The 21,544-nt window shown below is 45.5% G+C and overlaps 1 protein-coding gene and 1 long non-coding RNA gene across 2 annotated transcripts in view; one reads left to right on the top strand and one right to left on the bottom strand.

Moving 5' to 3' along the window:
* Positions 1-1,334: 1,334 nt before the first annotated feature.
* The window catches only part of slc9a5 (solute carrier family 9 member A5), a gene marked incomplete at both ends in the record, with an annotated part of 21,717 nt that continues 1,507 nt past the window's right edge, over positions 1,335-21,544 (bottom strand). Inside the window, 15 exon segments of the mRNA XM_024295189.1 lie at positions 1,335-1,731; positions 3,088-3,216; positions 3,795-3,864; positions 4,834-4,983; positions 5,972-6,098; positions 6,542-6,633; positions 7,933-8,059; positions 8,125-8,195; positions 8,263-8,352; positions 11,168-11,370; positions 11,438-11,658; positions 11,725-11,902; positions 11,978-12,056; positions 14,885-15,048; positions 15,158-15,460. Of these exon segments, the coding sequence (XP_024150957.1) occupies positions 1,335-1,731; positions 3,088-3,216; positions 3,795-3,864; positions 4,834-4,983; positions 5,972-6,098; positions 6,542-6,633; positions 7,933-8,059; positions 8,125-8,195; positions 8,263-8,352; positions 11,168-11,370; positions 11,438-11,658; positions 11,725-11,902; positions 11,978-12,056; positions 14,885-15,048; positions 15,158-15,460 (2,401 nt within the window).
* On the top strand, positions 18,694-19,940 carry LOC112160594. Its single transcript, XR_002921701.2, has 3 exons — positions 18,694-18,936; positions 19,597-19,689; positions 19,764-19,940. It is a non-coding gene; the product is annotated as an uncharacterized LOC112160594 (long non-coding RNA).

The following is a 21,544-nucleotide window of genomic DNA, read 5'->3' on the forward strand; positions in this document are numbered from 1 at the left end:
GCGGACACAGCTTCACTTTCTCTTTCCCTGTATCCATTTTCAGGGCGTTGTTGAGTTGGGTGGGCGGAGTAAACTCTGGCACCTCCCACTTCCTTCTCATGGTGCAGAATCCAGTAGCTGGCGTTCTGTCTGGAGTTTGCGTGTCTGTGGGACATTTTCCTGAATACTTCAGATTAAACTGAGGACTAGTCAGAGTGGGTAACCGCTGGAAGTGAAGTTTGTGAAGTTTTAAGGGCAATAAAAGAAAAAAAAATGTTTTTTTTCTGAAGATGACAGCCTGAAAAAACTGTAAATAGCCTTAAAGTGACAACATTTGTCAACATTTGGTGATCAAATACAATCACTGAAGAGAAACGTTTAACAGAGATCTCGGGGATTTACCGCCTCTCTGGGTCACCATGGAAACAGGCCAAAGCCGAGGTCAAAGGTCACATTTTGTAGTTTTGTTCTGACTGCTCTGAATGACAGAGGATCGGACCGCTTCTCTGACCCGACCGGTTCTCTGACCCGACTGCTTCTCTGACTCAACATTCTGGATTCTGTAAAGAATTACAACTCTGATGTATTTTCACTCCTCCTACTGATCAGCTGATGCTGCAGCCAGTGAAGCCCCTCCCACACACACCTGTATCCAGTTCATTAGTGAGTATGCTATGACTAAAGTGAATATGTGGGCGTGGCATAAAAATAGAGAAGAGATCTGAAAAAGTATTAACCAAAGAAATTTAAAACTGTTATTGATCGTTATTGAGCTTATCATCTAAATAAAATCTGTCTTCCTTCTAAACTTTATGTTTATGAGAAAAGTTCAAACTACAATCCTAAGATTACGATAAGGACACAGCGGCGTGAGGCGAGCGTCTTTCCCCGCTTCATCACTTTACCAAAACATTGGATTATAGTTGGAGTTTTCTTGGGATACGTGTTGGGAATATCTTCTCCTAAAACAGACCATAATAGTACGATGACGGTAATTCTTTCTGTCGGTCGTGTTGCAGCAGATCAGAGTCACAGGAAACATTCAAATGTGCTGAAACCGCTGATGATGTCATCACGCCGAGCAGCACTGATTGGACGGTTAGTCTGCAGGGAGGCGGAGCCGTCTGCCCCTCCCCCAAGCGTGTTGTCCTCCTCTTTACAGCTGGGTGGGGCCTCGGCTGTGAGGCTCAGTACTGCCGGGAGGGGGCGCTGCCACCAGGCTCCTCAGGTAGACACAGGGGTTTCTTCTCCTCCCAGAGCTCGGTGGGGGTGGGGGAGGGGGCGGAGGCAGGGCCCCGGGGGTTTTGGAGGGGGACATGAGCGGCTGCATTTCCTGTGATGCTCCTCCCCCCATCTCCTCTTCTTCGTCCTCTTCCTCCAAATTCGTCTTCTTCCTCTTCTCCGGGAAGCAGAAGGAGCTCTGCGCCGCCTGAGCGGCGATGGAGGTGGTGCTGCCCACCACACTGCCCGGTGGGGTGTAGGAGACTGGTCGGGGTCCCCCCAGCCTGGAGAGGGCGCTGACACGAGGGTGGACTGCTTCAGGGGGTGCGGGGGGGGAGGAGACGCTCTCCAAAGAGGAGATGCTCTGGTTCCAGGCCTGCTGGAGGTCCACAGGGATGATCTTGGTGGCCTCCAGGGACAAGCAGGGAGGGGGCGAGCCCACGCCGCCCTTCCACGGCAGATGGCTGTCTCCACCAGAGGCTGGTGCTGGTTCAGCTGGTGGACTTGGACAGACCTCCAGAGCTGCTGGGACTAAACCACAAGACAAGAATGAACAGGTTACTGAGGCTGCGAGATCCATGCTAATGCTAACGTCTGGAGGAACAATCAACCAAAGTCAGGACTCTTCTGTGGACAAAGACCTTCACTCAGCTATGCAAGGGAGGTCTATGAGGGGGTCTACGAGGAAGTTTATGAGGAGGTCTATGTGGAGGTCTATGTGGAGGTCTATGAGGAGGTCTATGAGGAGGTTTATGAGGAGGTCTATGAGGAGGTCTATGAGGGAGTCTACGAGAAGGACTATGAGGAAGACTATGAAGAGGTCTTCGAGGAGCTTTATGAGGAGGTCTATAAGGAGGTATACGAGGAGGTCTATGAGGGAGTCTACGAGGAGGTCTATGAGGAATTCTATGAGGAGGTCTATGAGGTCTATTATCACTTGTGTTTTAAGGTTTTTACCTGTTTTTTCCTGACTGACCAAATGAAAAATAGATAAAGATTGGAAAAATAATCTCAAGTGACAGTCTTAGTAAATCAGCCTTCATTTTGGATGCTCAGCCCTTTTCAAGTAAAGGAAAAGTGCACAAAAATGAGGTAACACTTGATAGAGGCTGTAAAACATATTCATCATCCTTTGGTGTGACGTTCTTTTGGAGGTAGATAGCTGTCGCCACTTGACTTATTTAATTTTTGTTCTGTTTACAACAATTCTGCACTAAGTAGTGTCACTGCTGATCATGTTTACTGTTGTTAACATTGAATTTGACAGATAATTCCAGTTCAACTGGTGTCAATGTTTGTCAAAGACATAGTATTACTGATTTCAGCAATGTTGCACAAAAGTGTCTACAATTAGTTGCAGAAAATAAGAAAAGTAGTTTATTATGATTGTGTTTAAGGTAAGAAAAATAAATGGAGATATACTGCATTTTCCCCCAAAAATATGTGTTCTTCTAAATAAGGCTAGTTATTAGAGAGGATTTTTACCGCAGTATTGCGATACTATCAATATCGTGAGCTATGTACAGCGTATCGTATCGTGAGGTACCAGGTGATTCCCAGCCCTAATGAGGAGGTCTAGGAGGAGGTTTATGGGGAGGCCTCTAGCAGAGGTCCATTAGAAGTTAATGAGGAGATCAGCTAAACTTCTTCATTTGAACATCGGAGATGTGTTAGAAATGTGCAAAACGCAAAAACATTTGAGGTCTTCTCTGTTAAACTTCTCCGCTCAGGATTCTGGTTTGGACTAGGATTTGTTTAGACTATCTTTGGAGATCTCTGCTTTATGTTTAGGCTGGTGAATGGATCCAGCACATGGCTGTTCCACACAGGAGATGAAATGCTTTAGTGGAGATGTGCTCCTGAGGATCAGCTGGGCTGCGGCTTCACCTGATTTGGGCCGCTGCTTTGGTGTCTCTGCTTTGCGAGCGACAAAGGTAATCCCGACGTCGTCCTCCTTTTCTGGGTCGGAGTGTTCAGCCTTGTCTCCCTCTGGCTCCACAGGAACAACCACCGGATCTGACACAGAACGGGAAAACACGACTGAACCTCTGCTTCAGAAGAAACCGTTTGACAAAGTCATCTGATTCAGGTCTGTGAGTTGAAGACATTTCACCATCTAAAGGGAGTCTCCTGAGACGGTCAAGGAAACGAGGAGTCCTTAGGGAGGTATCTGAGGAGCCCTCTGATGCTACGTTCACCCCGGCCGCAGCGTCTCGTGTTCAAGACGCCACTTTTAATAAAGAGTCTATGCAAACGCCATACACCTGCGGTTCAGTGTTCTGTGTTCAATTCGCTCACACCCCTTTGTAACATAATCACAAAGAGGAAATTAATAACTGCAGTTTGTGTCCACCTGGAATCCTATGACTCCAAGTCTTTCATGTATCGGAATAGAGCTGTGAGAGAAAACGTCTGGAGAAAGATTCACTACATTTCACAGCGAACCTCTTCCAGTTGTCGGTGGCAGACCTGTGCTAGCAAACAGCGGAAAAACCAAAGAAGAAGAAGAAGCCCCTCCCTGCTGGTCTGATGTGAACACTGTACGACAGTCATGAATGCACAACACAAGCTCCGCCTCTTGCGGTCGGTCGTACCTTTGTCCTGCCAGCTGACATTGCGTCTGGGTTTGTCTCCGCCCTCTTCTTTGACGTCAGATCCTCGGCGCTTATAAAACCAGACAAAAACAGATCAGTTCGTGACTGAACCAGACCGACTGAGGAGAAACACGGAGGAAACACACAGGAAGAATGAGATCATGAGAATCAACAATCCTGAATCAGAAAAAAGACTTTCAGACTTTCTCTTTGGGGGAGGAGCTCAGACAAACGCCACGCCTTTGTTTGGTTTGTGTCACCAGCTGCTGTGGGTTCCTACGTCCTGAAGAACTTCTGAGCAGCAGGAAAACGCTGAACTCAGTTTGATAAGCTCTGGACTGCCATCCTTCACGCCGTCTGTCTACAAGACTTTCAGGACATTTAGAATTCTCTTTACACACATTGTACTTTCATTGTTCCTCCCTTTGCTTCTCCTCTCTTTGGTCTGTAGATAACCCGTCTGCGTTCACACTGAACTGAACCGGATCAGAGACGCTCCTTCTCAGGAGGACCAGAGGTCTCTTGTTTAGTCCAAACCAGAGTTCAGGTGAGCTTCCTCACCTCCAGAACCAAGAGGACCATCAGAGGAAACCAGATCCAAAAGACTGTTGGATCCTAAAACGATTCTAAACCCATTCAGCACCAAATCCTGAGAAACCTAAGACCAACTGAGGCTGAATCCAGGGTCTGACCTCAAGGATATTTCAAATCCAGGTCCCAGCAAAGTCCAACTGTAGACCCGAGTTCAGTCTGATGATCCAGAGTCAGTTCAGGGTCCTGTGTTCATGGGGGGTCACATTCAAACTGGGGTCAGCTCAGTCACCACAGCAGGTTATACTGAGCAGCTTATGGAGTAAACTGGGTTCAGGGCAGCTTTATAAACATCAGGTTTATGCTGGCAGTCTCAGGGTTTGAACCAGCAACCCTCCAGCTAGAGGTCCACAGACCAGCTGTCGTCACAGAACACCTTCAGACACAGACTAACTCCTGGAACAAAAGCAGGGTTTCTACTCCCCGTGTGGCGTTGAACCTTCGTCACCTTCTTCAGGCTGCGCTCCTTCTTGTGTCGTTTGTACCGCGTGGACTTGAACGTCTCCATGCGTCTCCTCATGTTCCTCTGGAACACCTCGCGGTCCTGACGCTCCTGCTCCCCCAGAGGCATGAAGTGACGGCTGTAGTGGGACTGATACTGAACAGCAGAGGAGACACGAGTTCATAGAGGAGCAGAACCCTGTAACCACGACGACGGCACAACCGTCTGTCATCCATCTGAGACCCAATGAGTTATATAGGCCAGAGACGCTATGCTAGCCTGTTACCATTGTCCAACGTACGTAAAGATTGATGCCATGTTGGAATGGTCTGTAAACTCGTGACCATAAAATGGTTTTCTGTACGCCACACGTCCCTGTCCGCCCGCCGGACGGGGATTCAGCACTGGACTCTTCCCTCGTCGTTACTGAGGAAATCCGAGTTATTTTGTTTCTCTGCTTAGTATTATGCTTAAACTCTGGTCAGATCTAAGTTTGAACGATTACCGCGGTCATCCTCCATTAAACCTAAAGGATCGGTGGTCCTGCCAGAAGACGTGGTAAAAAGCTGCTATTGACTTTGAATAGACTTCTTCTATAGTACATTAAAAAAAAACTAGTCAATATTTTAGCAACAGGCTAACTTTTTGGCTAATTTGTTATCTATTGGGTTTTTTAGGCTAGTTTAGAGTTTAGCTTCTATTTTAGCAAAATGCTAACATTGTTGGCTAATTTAGTTTACTGGGGTTTTCAAGGCTAGTAATCAAGCAACAAGTTAGCTTTTTGGGGGCTAATTTAGCCTCTACTGAGTTCTTCTAGGTTCTAATCAGTAGAAAACGAGCCCAAATGGCTCTTTTACTGTTTAACGTTGCTGACCGCTGGCCTAACCGTTTATTACTGAGACTAAACTCACTCAGATCTTTTAAAATGTTTTGTAGAAGTTCTCCTTTATCAGCTGACAGAAATAATTTAGTGTGAAATGTCACATTCTTGTTTTTCTAGATCTGTTTGCGTAATTGTAGCACAGCCGTGAACAAGTATCTCAACAAAACAGCGTCCAACTTTGCATATGCAACAAGCTAGCATAGCGACTCTAGCCTGTATGTCACTGTTCTGAATCTTCTCAGCTTGTAGGTCCTCCCTCACCCGCCTCCGGGGTTTGTACAGGTTTCCAGCGAGGACGTGATGAGTCTCGGTGTCCTCCTCCACTTTGGCTCCGGGGACGTTATCGATGACCTGGAGGTCCAGGCACACGCCGCTGCCGTTCTCACGCCTGAAAGGAGACATTCCAGAAAACAGTTTCTGAGCTGAGGAAAGAGGCGGACGGTGACAGAAAAATGTCCCATGGTTCCTTTAAGTCAGATGTCCTTTCTAATACTGAACAGCAGGAAGTCGACTCAGTGGGGGGCTTCACTTCTTTACAGATGATGGGCTGGTTTTTCCTTCAGCCCCCCCCCCCAACTGAAAGTGCTACATGTTTGTAGCTAATGACAGAAGGGCAAAAATATAAAACCATTTTCATGTTTTTAGGCTGTTTTTGTTAAGATTTCACTTAACGGATGGATGGAGTTCTTTAAACACTCATAGCACCGAAGCAGGAGATCAGAACCGGGTTTGGTTCTGTTCACATCCTCCACATAGTATTTGATCTCCTTTCGTTCTCTGACTCTTGACGCCGTCGGCAGACCGTCTCTGTTGGTGAGTGAAGTGACTTACAGGTAATTGGTGACGTTGGTGACTTCTGGGAAGGAGGCTCTGCTGGCCATGGAGGGCAGAGACAGTCTGGCAGAAGTCAGGACGTTCCCGCCCTGCCGGGAAACACGCAGGTTTAGGGTGGAGACCATGAACATGCAGTACAGCTGAGGACGTGTCCGACAGTACGCCTGCAGTCGCACAATTCTGTTATGAAAGGATGATTCTTTGTAAAGGGAGCAGCTGAAAGTCAGACACGGAGGTGGCGTTATGATAATGTGGGTCATTGAAGGAACTGCACTGAGTCCCATCACAAAAACTTTTAACAGCAAGGCAAGGCAAGGCAAGGCAAGGCAAGGCTACAGCAGTTTTTCTTTGTGTCATTTCTAACGTTTGATTGACATAAACAGAACACAAAGGTTTAACCCTTTAACACAAGAGCTCTTTGAATGACCGTAACTCGACGTAACAGTTTGCTCTATTCAAAAAATTCCAACAGTTTCTGAGACACTGCGCTGTCTCGTCAATAATCTCACACGTGTGACTGTCATTAGCAGCATCATCGAGGCCTTTGAGGAGCCATGGAGGACAGAACTGCCCTCTGTGACCTAAAACGCCTGCAGATATTTGACATTTTATGCACTGTTTTTTTTTTCAAATTCAGAGAGAAAGATCCAGAAATGTTGTTGTAAATAGTTTGATACTGGACAAATGTAAACTTTTAACTATCAAAAACTGTTGTTCGTGTTCATTTTCAGTTTTTCTCATTAAAAACTCTAAAAATCACATTTCAATTTTGTGTTTTTTTTACATTTTAGATTGTTATAATGCTATATAAAACTAAATAAAATGTAAACTGGTGATAGATATTGAAGATCCGATGTCTTCAGGGGAAAGGAGGAAAAGCAAACATTAGTAGGAGATTCTCTTTCACTGTCAAAAATGGCTGAAAAGTCCAGGCGGACATTTTGAGGCTCAGGTGTTTTAAGGTTCAGAAGGTGAACAGGACGGAATCCTTTTGGGTCCCATCTCTGTTCCTGATCAGTCTGGATGGATTGGGCTGCATTAGTAATGAAACATCTCCACCTGCTGGCCGTCAGAGGAACTGACAGCACCTGGAGACCAGACAGACCCCCCCTATGAGTGGATGGGGCGCCCCAACAGTTTAGTCAGGGGCCTCTGATTTGTCAGTAAAGTCACCCCATCATCTGGTTACCATGGAAACCGGTGATGATAGCTCTGATGCAGCATCTAAAACCAGTTTCATTCATGATTGAATGGAAACCAAACAAAGTAACCCGATTGTGGAGAGCGCCATCTACAGGTCAAGCTTGAGTGGACATGAGACCTGCGGACCTCCTTAGTGGAACAAGGCCGCTGTAGTGGAGCAGGTCGGTGTGGGCTGGTTCTGCTACCTGGTCAATGACGCTGATGGCGTCCCGGATGTTGATCTTCTGGTACGCCTCCCACAGCTCACTCTTCCGGTACACAGACTTCCTCAGCAGCAGCTTACTCAGGTAGTTCTTATCGAACTGCTCCCATCTGCAGACAGACGGGTCACGGACTCTGGCGGTGATGGGACGGCGGCGGGTCGCGGTGGGACTCACTTGTCTCTCCAGTGGTGGTACCCCTGCAGTCCTGCGATGTCCTCCACCGCCGTCAGGATGTGGTCGAAGGCCTGGAGCCACAGAGGAGAGACTTGGGTTTGTCTGGAAGCGTTAGAGGAGCAGAGCAGGAGGACTCACCCTCTCGTGGATCTCCTCGTTGATGGTGGGCTTCCGGTTGGTGGAGCGAGGAACTTTGAGCCACTTCACCAGCGGTTTGATAGTCAGACCCTGAAAGCAGAAACAGGCTCAGACAGATCCTGAGGTCCGGATCTGCAGGACTTCAGTTTCTCAGTCTGTTTGAAGTAAATGATCCTTTCTGATGCATAAGTTAGTGACCCCAGAGTTGAGATTCATTCATGTGTTCGGTTTCACTCAACACTTATTATGAAAATAATTCAACTCTCCTTTAAATCAGAACAGAAAATTCCAAAAAGAAAAATAGTGAAAATGTTGGTATAAATCAAGGTTTTCTGTGACCTCATGACAACACTGCCTCCTACTGGCCACTGCAGAACATCACCACCTTCACGCTTTGCTACATTAAACATATTTGGTCAAAGTTTTAGAATATTTTGGACATTGGGCACAGTGGTGTAGTGGTCATCACTCAGTGAGAAGGTCCTGGTTCAAGTCCCAGCTGGTTCCTTTCCGTTTGCATGTTCTCCTCGATCATGTGTCAGATCTTCCTCCCACAGTCCAAAAACATGACTCAGAGGTTTACTGGTTATCCTGTGACAAACTGGTGATCAGTTCAGGGAAAACCCGCCGTCACCAACAGAAGATAGGATAGAATGAACCGCAGAAGAGATTGAGCAAGTTTTGAGGATGGATGGATGGATGATGGATGGATGATGGATGATGGATGGATGATGGATGGATGGATGGATGATGGATGGATGATGGATGAATGGATGGATGGATGATGGATGGATGGATGGATGGATGGATGGATGATGGATGGATGGATGATGGATGATGGATGGATGAATGGATGGATGATGGATGGATGATGGATGATGGATTAATGGATGGATCATGGATGGATGGATGGATGATGGATGGATGGATGATGGATGGATGGATGATGGATGGATGATGGATGGATGGATGGATGGATGGATGATGGATGGATGGATGGATGCATCCTTAGTACAAACTTTACTGTTTTTAATAATCATTTTTAACATCTGTCAGTGGACAACAGATAGAAAACAGCAGCTGGGTTAATTTAATGTCCCAGAGAAATAAATAAAACTGAAATTAACTTTAACTTTCAAAGACAGCAATAACACATAAAACTACATATGATTTGAAATCTTGTTCATTTTTACATCAGTGATTTACTATTATACTACTATAAAATAAACTCATGTCTATAAAGAAATACATTATAATGACATTAAAAGAATTATCCTGATGTTTTTGATCAATATTCATTATGTGTATCGAGTAATTTAGCTAAAATAAAGAAAAGATTCAACGAAATACCAAAACTACACAACAGGATTTCAGATTCTGGATTTGAACCTGTTTCCTTCTGAGGAAAACTAATTCTGTTATCACAATAGATTTCTACATCCATGGATTTTTCACAATTTTTCAAGAGGAATCAAGAGTTTCTGCATAACAGCATGATAGTTTGGTACATTGATGACGACAAAAAGAGTTTTTATCATCAGCCACAAAGAAAGCATGTTGGCTGTTTTAATAGTTAAAATAGTTCAGTATTTATAAACTACACTTAAATAATTAATGACTAAATAAGTAAAAGTGCAAAAACTACATATAATAAATAATTAAAAGACAAAAAACTAAAAGGAATAAATAGGTAAACAGAAAATTAAAATAGGATGAATTAAAATAACTAAATAAAAATCAGGAAAAAAAACATAAAATATTTATTTTAAAACACACACAAAAAACTAAACCAAATATAAACTTTAAAGCAAATAAATGAAAATGACTCAAAGTAAGTTATAGAAAAAGATCTTCTAAAAAATACCAAAAAGAGACAGATAAGCAGACAGAGTTCTGATCCGGATGTCAGCTGGACGAGGAAGTGAAGATCTTCATGGACAGAACTTCCTCCAAAATCCTGATTCTTTCTCCTTCCAGTTCACCAAAGACTCTTTTAGCTAATTCTCCAATGTTTATTGACTGTGATCAATACATTCAATCATTGGTTTCTCAGAGTTCTTGATAAAATAATCAAAGCTAACATCAAAATGCTCTTTCATTGATTTACAATCCTTTCCAACTGCGGTCAAATGAGCCGCCGTTCACATTTCCGTGGTCACATCAAGAAGCTCCGTGGAGTCTGGTGGAGATTTTCCAGCGTTCTCAGTCCTGCTACCGTAAGTATTGGATGAAACTCACACCAAAAATCCAGTGATGCTGATTTGACCACAGAAATGTGAACGGCGGCTCATTTGACTGCAGTCAATGTGAAGATACCATCTTCTCTTCTCCAGAACCTGAACTAGACACTAGGAACAGGAGCAGGAATCCAGATCTCTCTGGTGTTCCTCAGGGTTCTGTTCTTGGCCCCCTCTCCTCTCTTAGCGCCATCATTGGCTCACATGGCTTCTCCTACCCCCCCGTGCTGATGACACTCAGCTCTTCCTTTTTTCCTCCGGACGACACGACTGTCATGTTTCTCCATGTAGATGAAAGAAAAGCCTCTTTAGCAGCTCTCTGCTAAACAACAAAATCTCAAACTCTACCAGCTCAGTGGCCTTGTGGAAGAGTGTCCGCCCTGAGATTGGAAGGTCATGGGTTCAAATCCCGGTCGAGTCAGACCAAAGACTAAAAATGGGACCTAGTGTCTCCCTGCTGGACACTCAGCACTAAGGAGTTGGACTGAGGGATTAAACCACCAAATGGTTCCCGAGCGCGGCTGTGTCTGCAGCTCACCGCTCCCCCAGGGGAGGGGTCAAATGCAGAGAACAAATTTCACAAATCTTGGTGTGTGAGAGATAGTGGGACTTTAACTTTAACTTTAACTTTAAAATCTAATTTGTCAGCCAGGAGGTGGCGCTCTCACCTGGAACATGACCGTGAAAAAGACAACCACGATGGTTGTGGCCACAAAGTAGTCCTTTGCTTTGACTTGTTCTCCATCCAGGAGAACCACCAAGGCGAAGGCCACCGCCCCCCGGAGGCCGCCGTAGGACATCACCACCTGGTCGATCTTCTCCAGCGGTACGAGGCGGAAGCGGTTGAGGACCCAGGTCTGACCGACCACTCCTGAGAAAAGAGGTCAGCTGTAGAGCAGGAGAAGAGGTTTGGTGGTTCCTGAGGAGGAGGGACTGACCCGCGGCTCTGAAGACGAAGATGAACACCAGCGTGCAGGACACCAGCCCCGTGTCCCAGGCCCACTTGGACTTGTCCACGGCGGAGATCCCCAGGAAGATGAAGATGATGGTCTCTGCGATGCTTGCCAGAGTCTTCATGGTGTACTTGACGGTGGTCCGAGACTTCTGCGAGATGTTGGCCTCCACGTACTTGTTGGCTCCGATGCCGCAGAAGGTCATTCTGTCGGGAGAGACGTTCCTTCAAACGCTCTGGAACAGAACGCGGTCATCCTGGTCGGGGACTTACGACAGAATGGCCGACAGCGAGAAGAGCTCAGCGGTCAGGTACGCCAGGTAGACCAGCAGGAAGACGAAGAGCGGCTCGATGATGCGGACCTTCTTGGTGAAACGAGTGATGAAGCCGAGGAGGACGGCGAAGACCAGCCCCACCAGAGTCCCGCCAATGCTGACGATGAGGAAGGAAGCTGGGGGAGAGAAGGAGTGGGGGCTGAGTCATGGAGATCAGGTGAACTCGGAAACGACAGCGTCTGTGGACCCACCCACTCCTTTGAAGTAGTCTGCTGTCTGGACGTTCTGGGGTCCCACCTCCACGAAGGAAATGTAGACTTTGTACAGAACCTGCAGGAGAAAGGCGAGCTGTTATCTTCTGAGACTGACCCCATGAGCCCCCCAGCCCAAAATGTCAACAAAACCTTCAGAAGATCAGGCTGAAGGCTTCTAGAAACATGACACATCCTGTGATGTTGCCATGGCAACCTTGAAGCCTCCTGCCACCAAAACCTCCCAACCCTCTGGAGGTCCAGGTTCAGATCTAAAGATATGGAGTTTCTTTTGTCTGGGGATCCACTGATCACCGATAGGTCTCCCAGAATCCTCGGTTCTTCTACCAGACCACCAAACACCCACCAGGTGAAGACAGCGGTCTTTAAATTCTTCCTACAGCATCAAACTGTTTGTCGCCATGGCAACCTCCAACCCATATCAATGAGGTTCTGGATGGAGACTTTTTGCGTTCATCCCCTTAAAGATTCTGTTGGTCACATGACCTGCGACCTTTTGGGGCGCTGCGATTGTCCATCTGATGTGGATTATTGACTACTGACTGAAAATCATCCGCTCTGACTCCGCCCACTCTCTGCTCTCTGAGGACGGCAGGTCCATCTCTGAGGGCTCCTTCAGGGTCGGGGGTCAGGCTCTGGGTTCAGGCTCTGGGGTCAGGCTCTGTTTTGTTCCACTTCTTTGGGGGATTAGCTCATATTCTGAGTGCTGCGGAGGATTACAGAGCAGCAGGTAATCTGCTCACAGCTGATTAGCTTCAGCTGCAGAGGGAAGGTGGAGGTTTGGTTCTGATGGAGAAACGCAGTCAAAGATGTCTGCAGCAGACGGAGGCTCCGCCGCCGTTATCACAGCCTCGCTGCTGACGCCACATTACGACACCGCCGCGGATACAAGGGTCACACAGCGTGCACGCCGATTACTCATTATGGGATCATTATTGACCTTCTGAGTCTCTGTCACCACGGTAACTATTACCCATGACAGAAGGTCTCCTCGGTTCAATGTTTATGTGTGTGTGCACGTGTTACTATAAGTGACTTCAGCCCAGAGACCACCACCGCCGTCCTCATTTACAGAGATCGGATCATCTGGATCAGATCACCAAGATCAAATCATCTGATCCAGATGTGGCCTTCCAACAAGCTCACTCTTGACTGGTGAGAGTGGTTGCCATAGAAACAATGACTCAGACTGACTCGGACCGTTCACTACTCACTAACATCATCTGGCTCCAACATGGCGCCGTCCGCACCGTGGAGAAATGGCGACTGAACTGTCTTCATTTGGTTGGAACCAGAAGTAAACCATTTTCCATGGATGATGTCACAGGCGCTTTGTCCATCTCTGTATATGTCAATGCATCACAATCTCTGTCCAGTTCTCATTTACAGTCAGCGTTCCCAGATACCTGCAGCCATGAAAGCTAACGGCACTTCCTGTCTGGAACAGAACCGTAGATCCACTTTGAACATGTTAGAACAAATGGTTCTGACTCGAGCTCACATACAGTTCTGTTAGAACCAGAACCTGACGTGGACCAAAGACATTATCAGAGTTCCAACAGCTGCTCATTCGGGGGCGCTATTGTCCAAAACGGACAGAAGTAGGACAAGAAGATCAGATCGTCTCCTCATCATCATTTATCTTGATTCATCATCAAGTTTTGGTCCCCCACCCCTCCCCCATTTGGTTCATAGAAAGTCTGTTTGCATTCACACTCAAGTAAACCGTTCCAGTTCACCTGCAAGAGAACAGACACCCTCGTTCTGAGCAGGACCAGAGTTCTCCTGGTCGGACCAGATCAGAGTTCAGGGGAACTTTCACACATACAGAACCAGGAGGACCATCAGAAAACTGGACCTGGATCTAACAAGAACCAGACCTGGATCAGACCAGAATCAGATCTGGATACGATTGGACCAGAACCAGATCTGGATCAAACCAGAACCAGATCTGGATCAGATCAGACCAGAACAAGATCTGGATCAGACCAGAACACGACCTGGATCAGACCAGAACCAGATCTGGATCAGATCAGATCACGACCTGGATCAGATTCGACCGGAACCAGATTTTAATCAGATCAAACCAGAACACGACCTGGATCAAATTGGACGAGAACCAGATCTGGATCAGATTGGACCAGATCTGGATCAGACCAGAACACGATCTGGATCAGATCAGACCAGAACCAGATCTGGATCAGACCAGAACCAGAACCAGATTTGGATCAGATCAGACTAGAACCACATCTGGATCAAACCAGAACACGACCTGGATCAAATTGGACCAGAACCAAATCTGGATCAGATCAGACCAGAACACGACCTGGATCAAACCAGAACCAATTCTGGATCAGATCAGACCAGAACCAGATCTGGATCAAACCAGAACACGATCTGGATCAGATCAGAACACGACCTGGATCAGACCAGAACCAGATCTAGATCAGACCAGAACCAGCTCTGCCTGAGTATCTTTAGAGCAGTCCTTTTAGTTGCCTGGATTTTCACTCTCATCTGCCAATCAGATTGTCGGGGGGGTCAAACGTCCATCTCTTGTGTCCTCGGGGAAATCACCTGACCTACTGTTCCTCCTAACTGTCAAATCGATCTTCCTGCAGCCTCAGAAGAGTCTTCTTCGTTCTCAAGAACACTCCAGAATGTTCTGTGTTCCTGAAACACCATCAGAGAACTTTCGAAATCCAAAATCACCAGATTTAAACTTTGTCCTTTTTTATTCCTTCCTCATCTTCTACACAGATCAGAGACGTTCATTAAATAAAAAGTCTCCCCCAGAATCCCTCCAGCTTTCATCTGATTGACCTTGGAGGTTTCATCTCCGACAGCCACACCTCCATGCAGAGTCCAGCGGCGAGCGCGTCTTACCACGGTGACGGCGTCATTCAGCAGCGACTCTCCAAACACGATGATGAAGAGCATTTCATTGACGTGAACCTCCTCAAACACGGCCAGCACCGCCACCGGGTCCACGGCTGAAATCAGGGCGCCGAACAGCAGGAAGTCCATCAGGTCCGCCTGCACGCGCTCGTCTGCGCACACAAACACGCGCAGACGCAGACAATGACTCACTGAGACCATCAACGTTCAGACTCCAGGAGGTCCTGCAGCTGAAGGAAGGGGATGACCCCACTCACTGACCTATGACCCCCAGCAGTTTGGCGGCGTACAGACAGAAGCCGGTGCAGAAGGCGTTCCACAGCGTCCCCACCACGGCGTACATCAGGATTGCCCCCAGGTTGTCGAAAAAGAGCCGCGCTGGCATGAAGTAGCCGGCGTCGCCCACGATGGTCGGCAGCAGGAACAGGAAGAAGAGGGCGGGCTCTAGCTGGTACGGCTGCTTCTTACTGGCTATGAGGACCACGCCCCCCAGGACCAGACCCAGGAGGATCAGCATGCAGCTCTCCGGGACCACGGTGGTGAACCGCTGGGAGAAGTGGAACACTGTGGAACACAAGGTTCTGGATCATCAACCAGCTTGTTACGTCCTGCTGCTGCGCTCAGGCGCCGCCATTCTCCACCCTCCGATTGAAGACTTTAATAGAAACGAGGATGAATGTTTATGAGAAACTAAAAATGAACATTCATTCAGTTCTGCTGGTGCTTCAGCTTTCAGAGCAGCTTCAATAAGGAAGTGAGATCTAGTTCCTCTAAGGTTTGTCTGTTCTTCATATAAAAGCTGAGAAAACAGCTTCAGCTGTTACAATTATTACACATCATCTACACTCTGATTCTATTCACTGTTCTGGATCGTTCCGTCATCAGCTGCCTGTCATCTGTTAGATTATAACAATTCTTCCATCTAAACGTCCTTCTTCACATGGATTCTGATGACTTCTCCAAAGTAGTTCTGATTCTTCAAGAAGAAAACTCAGACCCGCTGTGGAAAAGTGACATTCCAGCTGTTAAAAAGATGAAACAAGTTTCAAGAAGCTCACGACTCGAGGAGGAGATGAGTCATCGCGTCTCGTCTGATTGGTCAGAATGTTTTAGTCTTTGCAGACGGTGCGACAGATTTCCTGATCCGGAAAAACAGATGAGGATTTGGCTTCACATCCAGTCAGGATCAATGTAAGGTCTTTGATGAGTCCCGACAAACACACACAAACACACAACGACACACACGTCTGCCTCCGAGGGTCTCCACTCTCACTGTTTATGGACCTCAAAGCAGTAATCCTGATCGACTGGTGATCAATCGATCATGATCTTAGCTCAAACCTTTCCCCGTGAGATCGGACTGTTCTGTGGTTTCTCCTCATAATCGCTGAAGGCAGACGTGCAGCAAAATGCGTCTGCATCACACACTGCGCAGACGCACGCTCTCTGCAGATGTCTGCTGCATTTGCTGCAGGCGTGACTCAGCAAAAACCCCAAACAGCTGCTGCTCCACCTCCGTCTCCTCCACCCAAACCTGCGGTGGAGCCGTATCCTCAGACGGAAGCTTAGAAAGGACAAATTTGTGGGGAAATGAGTGGAATCTTTGCAGTACCACAGGTGTCCACTAGGGGACCACGCTAAATCCATCCAGATTTACATGATGCCAACAAAGGTGGTATCATAAACTCACGATTAACTGGAAGAATCTGGTCATTTTTTGCTCCTGAACGCCACCTACTGTTCACTTTTAGTCATTTACATCCAAGTTTTCAGGGTTTTTCTCCCATTAGGGTTCAAGTGAAGTAAATTCACAGGAGAACGCGAGACGGTTTGAGTCCAAACTGCAGTCTGGAACATTCTGCTGAGACGAACGTCTTCTGCAGTTCCACAGAGAAGCTGAAGCTTCGCTTCTCCAGCAGAATGCTCTCCGGTTTCTCTGTCTGCTGTGTGGGAGGGTCAGCTGTGAGTTTGAGGGGATGGATACCATCCAAAACCACAAGGACGGGAGGAAGATCTCCTGAAAGAACTCCAACTGCCTTCGTTAAGATGACGAGGCCCTGAGAGAGCGTTCACACTTCCTGTTGAGGAGACAGCACAACTCCAGCAGAGACACAGAAATCTGAAGAAGATGGAAGGTTTCAAAGTGAAAACAATGAAACGCCACAGAAGGTGTTAGCACAAATGAGCTACAAAGCTAACACTCACAGGAACAGGAAGTTAGCATCAACTGAACAGGAAACAACAAACTGAATGGTTTTGTAAGCGCGGTGCAGAAGCTAGCACGGTTCAGGTAAACAGCTCAAACATCATGAGATCATCGATGAAGTCAGCAAAGATCGGAGAGGAAATGAGTGAGATTCATGCATTAGTTCGTTAGTAGACAGAGCACAGAAACATGGACCACCAGCTGAGTTCATGAGATTTTAGCATAAGCTGCTTCATGAAACTTCTTAATGCTAAACGGCGAGTTCTCTGATGTAGCACGGAAGCTAGCAGCACTTTTGGAGGGAAACAGGGAGCAACCAGCTGTTCGAAAAACTCAGAGTGAGACTCAGGAAAAAAACGTCTTTCTGTACCAGGGGTCTCCAAACTACGGCCCGCGGGCCGGACCCGGCCCTCCTCCACATTCGACCCGGCCCCCAAACTTTTTAGGCTAAATTTGACATTTTTCAATTTTTTAGGTTAATTTGGCATTTAGATAATATTTTAGCTAGTTATCAGCTTCAGAGTTTTCAGCTATCAGCTTAAGCATCTTCAGCTATTAATCTGTCGCAGGTAATGCTATATATCTAGTTTTTACATTTTTTTTAGTATTATTTTTTCTGTAAAGATTATAGAAATTAATAATGGTCAATGGTAATGGAGTATACTTGTATAGCGCTTTCTACCCTCCTTCGAGGGCCCAAAGAGCTTCACTGTCACAGATCCATTCATCCATTCACACATTCACCCATTCACCCATTCACACATTCACACATTCATCCATTCATCCATTCACACATTCACCCATTCACCCATTCATCCATTCACACATTCACACATTCATCCATTCATCCATTCACACATTCACCCATTCACCCATTCATCCATTCACACATTCACCCATTCACCCATTCATCCATTCACACATTCACACATTCACCCATTCATCCATTCACACATTCACCCATTCACCCATTCATCCATTCACACATTCACACATTCATCCATTCACACATTCACACATTCACACATTCACCCATTCACACATTCACACATTCACCCATTCACACATTCACACATTCATCCATTCACCCATTCATCCATTCACACATTCACACATTCATCCATTCACACATTCACACATTCACACATTCACACATTCATCCATTCACCCATTCATCCATTCACACATTCACCCATTCACCCATTCACCCATTCACCCATTCATCCATTCACACATTCACACATTCATCCATTCACACATTCACACACTGATGGTCGCTCCGCTGCCGAACACTGGTTCCAACCTCCCACCAGAGGCAATTTGGGGTTTAGCGTCTTGCCCAAGGACACTTCGACACATGGGGGGGCAAGGTGGGAATCGAACCCGCTCACTTCTGATGAGGAGTCGACCGCCCTACCACGGCACCATGGGCGCCCCATTATTTTAAATTTGGCTGTGTGGCTTTCTGGAAAACCACAAATGTTCACGTTTAGGCTGTGATTGTTGCACCTTTCCTGACCCCGGCCCCCCAACAGTGATGTGACCCTCACAAGAAAAGGTTTGGGGACCGCTGTTCTATACAGCGGCAAGACGTGAGACAAGAGAAGATTTGTGAAACAAACCACCTCAAGGTAAAAAAACATAACGGATGAATTGAAACGTAATTAGAAAATAAACAACTTTTTAAAGAGCAACAATTGACAGTATATAGAGAACTGGACAGAGTGAGTGTGATGTCACACAGAAAACAGCTTACTTTCAGCTCCAACCAAATGAACTCAATTCAGACGCCATTTCTCCGCAGGACAAACGCGACCATTTGCGGCCAGACGAGGTTAGTGAGCAGAGATCACTTGAAGGCTGCATTCACACCACGTCTCCCAGTGCTGACGGCCACAGAACATCCTCACACTGAGCCGTCATGCGGAATTTATTGTTTTTCTCCCCTTTGATCTAGTCAGCCTTCCACGGCGTGCATTAAGACATTTTGTCGGTTATTATCACTTATACCATGGTCGCTAACAAAAGAAAGAAATATTCAGTCAGTTTTTAGTACTTTATTCTTGCTATTTTTGTGTTTTAGTCCACTTTTTCACAAAAAGTGGACTAATTGATCCGTGGTCTGATTCCATATTGAACAAATAAATTTGACCTGGTAAAACATTGTGATTAATCACAACACAAAAATGCGATGAACCAGAATTTCTTTGTAATTGATTGACAGCAGTAATTAAAGGTAAATGTTCTAAATGTAGAGTTTTGTGTGATTTCACACTGTGATTATTCTTACATAATTAGTGGTCGGCAAATACTGAGACACAAAAAAATTATAGTGATTAATCATGGTTAATTTTTTCCAGGTTTGCGATTAATTATTGATTAATTAATTGCTAATAATAATTAAATAGTTATTAGGTAAAGCTAATAAAGAAACATGTAATAATGATTTGATCTTACAACAGATCTCTCCTGTCTTTGTAAAATAACTGGACAGGAAGTCAAACTAACCCTCTGATGTGTTCGATGGAACGTTCAGCATGAACCTCAGATAACCGGGAGCGAGCGGCTCACAGAAGACCCGGTGAAGGTTAGCGCGTGTTCAGAGGACCGTCCACGGCCGGCCGTGCTTCAACCGTCCAAACGTGAGTCTCTGATCTGCAGGACGAGGAGACGCGGCGATCATCTGCTGGTGGGCAGATCCGTGGGAGGAAACAGCGTCTGAATGGCTTCCAGGTCGCTCGTTTAGAACACTGAAACGGGTTCTGCAGTAAAAGTTCTGGTTCTTCATTTCTGCAGCCAAACAGCCGTTTGTAAAGGATGGAAACAGGGCGGATCGGTGGTCTGCTGCGTCTGCAGCTCCTGCGTCTGCAGCTCCTGCGTCTGCAGCTCCTGCATCTGCAGCTCCTGCGTCTGCAGCTCCTGCGTCTGCTCCGCGCAGACGTGACTTCAGGATGGAAGCAGAGCCGCTTCCTGTTTGATCTTCCTCGTGATTTATGAGGAAGACCTCTGCTGTGGCGCCGTTAATCAGGTTTAGCTTCAGACATCAAATCATTTAAGAAGACCGTTAGGAGGTTGAAAAGGATCATTAAAGGAGGATGTTTGTTTTACTTTGGCTCAGAATCCGTTAAAAAAGATTCATGGTTGACCTGAACTCTCTCCGCGTTTGATGATAAAAGGAAATCTTAGAAGATCAGACGAGCAGAACACATTTCCATCACAGGAGACACAGAAACGCTGCTTCATAACGTCCTCTCAGATCCGTTGAGTCTGACTGAATGATGTTAAAATCAGTTAAAAAGCAGCTAAACTGCTGGAAACAGGAAACGCTTCTCAGCTGTTTGGAGATCGAAGCGTTTAGATCTGATCATGTTCAGGTTTCTAACTGGATCAAATCAAGTAATTTTCTCTGATTTTCAGGTTTTTATTCTCTTCTGAACAGTCAGGGCATGACTCAGCTTAGCATGACTCAGCTTAGCATGACTCAGCTGTTCTTCCAGCTCTGACACTGAGGCTCAGTGATCCGCCCATTCTGTTTTTGTCTCATCATTTTTCATTTTCACCTGAAATTAAAGCCAAACTCCACATTGACTCAGTATTCAAACTGAGTTTTTGTCAGAGATTCTGTTAATGAATTAGTCAGAATCGATGCGAATCGTTCCTCTGACGACTTTCTCACACATTAAAAGAACATTTTACATTTCAGTATTTTTTAATGATCTTTATGCATGTTTTAATCCACACGTGTCAAATCAGGGTCATTTTATTTGATTGTTATTAATGACCCGATGTTATCTTGAGCTCATTTCTAACTTGTATAATTCTGAAAAAATATATTTTTATGGAGAGTAAAATATTAAAGTTATTTAAGGTTTAAGTTGATTTATTATGGAATAATATTCCTGCGTTTTATTATTCATAATTATGTTAAGATGTTACAGTTTGAAAGTTTTAAAAATGTCGTTTTAAGTGTTCAGTAAATGTTTATCCTGTTCGGCTGCGACCTCAGGTGTGTTTTGAGTTTGACTCTCCTGATCTAAACCCTCTTTTGCTCTGATTCCACATTAGTTCAGACTATTGAAAATTAAAAAAATATTTTATTGAAAACTCGAAAGAAATATTACGAACTTGTAAAAAAATAAGTTGAAACTTGATTTTAAATCTGTTACCAATTTTAAAAAGTTTATTTGTACTTTCAACTTTTTTCACGTTTCATCCTTTGTTATCAGTTTCAATTCAGATTTTTGATTTTCGCTGCTGAGCTGATCCTAATTTCACATGGGGGCGGGGCTTTAAAAATAACTTTTTTAACTTGGTAACAGTTTTCTTTTTTTATTCAAGTTTCAAATTTACTTTTTTTTATTTTCAATATTTGTTCTCAAGGTTTCAATATTGTTTTTTTTTTAATTCTCAATCGTTTTTTCTTTCACATAAGATGATCCTAT

This window comes from Oryzias melastigma, linkage group LG3 (genome assembly GCF_002922805.2).
Source record: "Oryzias melastigma strain HK-1 linkage group LG3, ASM292280v2, whole genome shotgun sequence".
Lineage (NCBI taxonomy): Eukaryota > Metazoa > Chordata > Actinopteri > Beloniformes > Adrianichthyidae > Oryzias > Oryzias melastigma.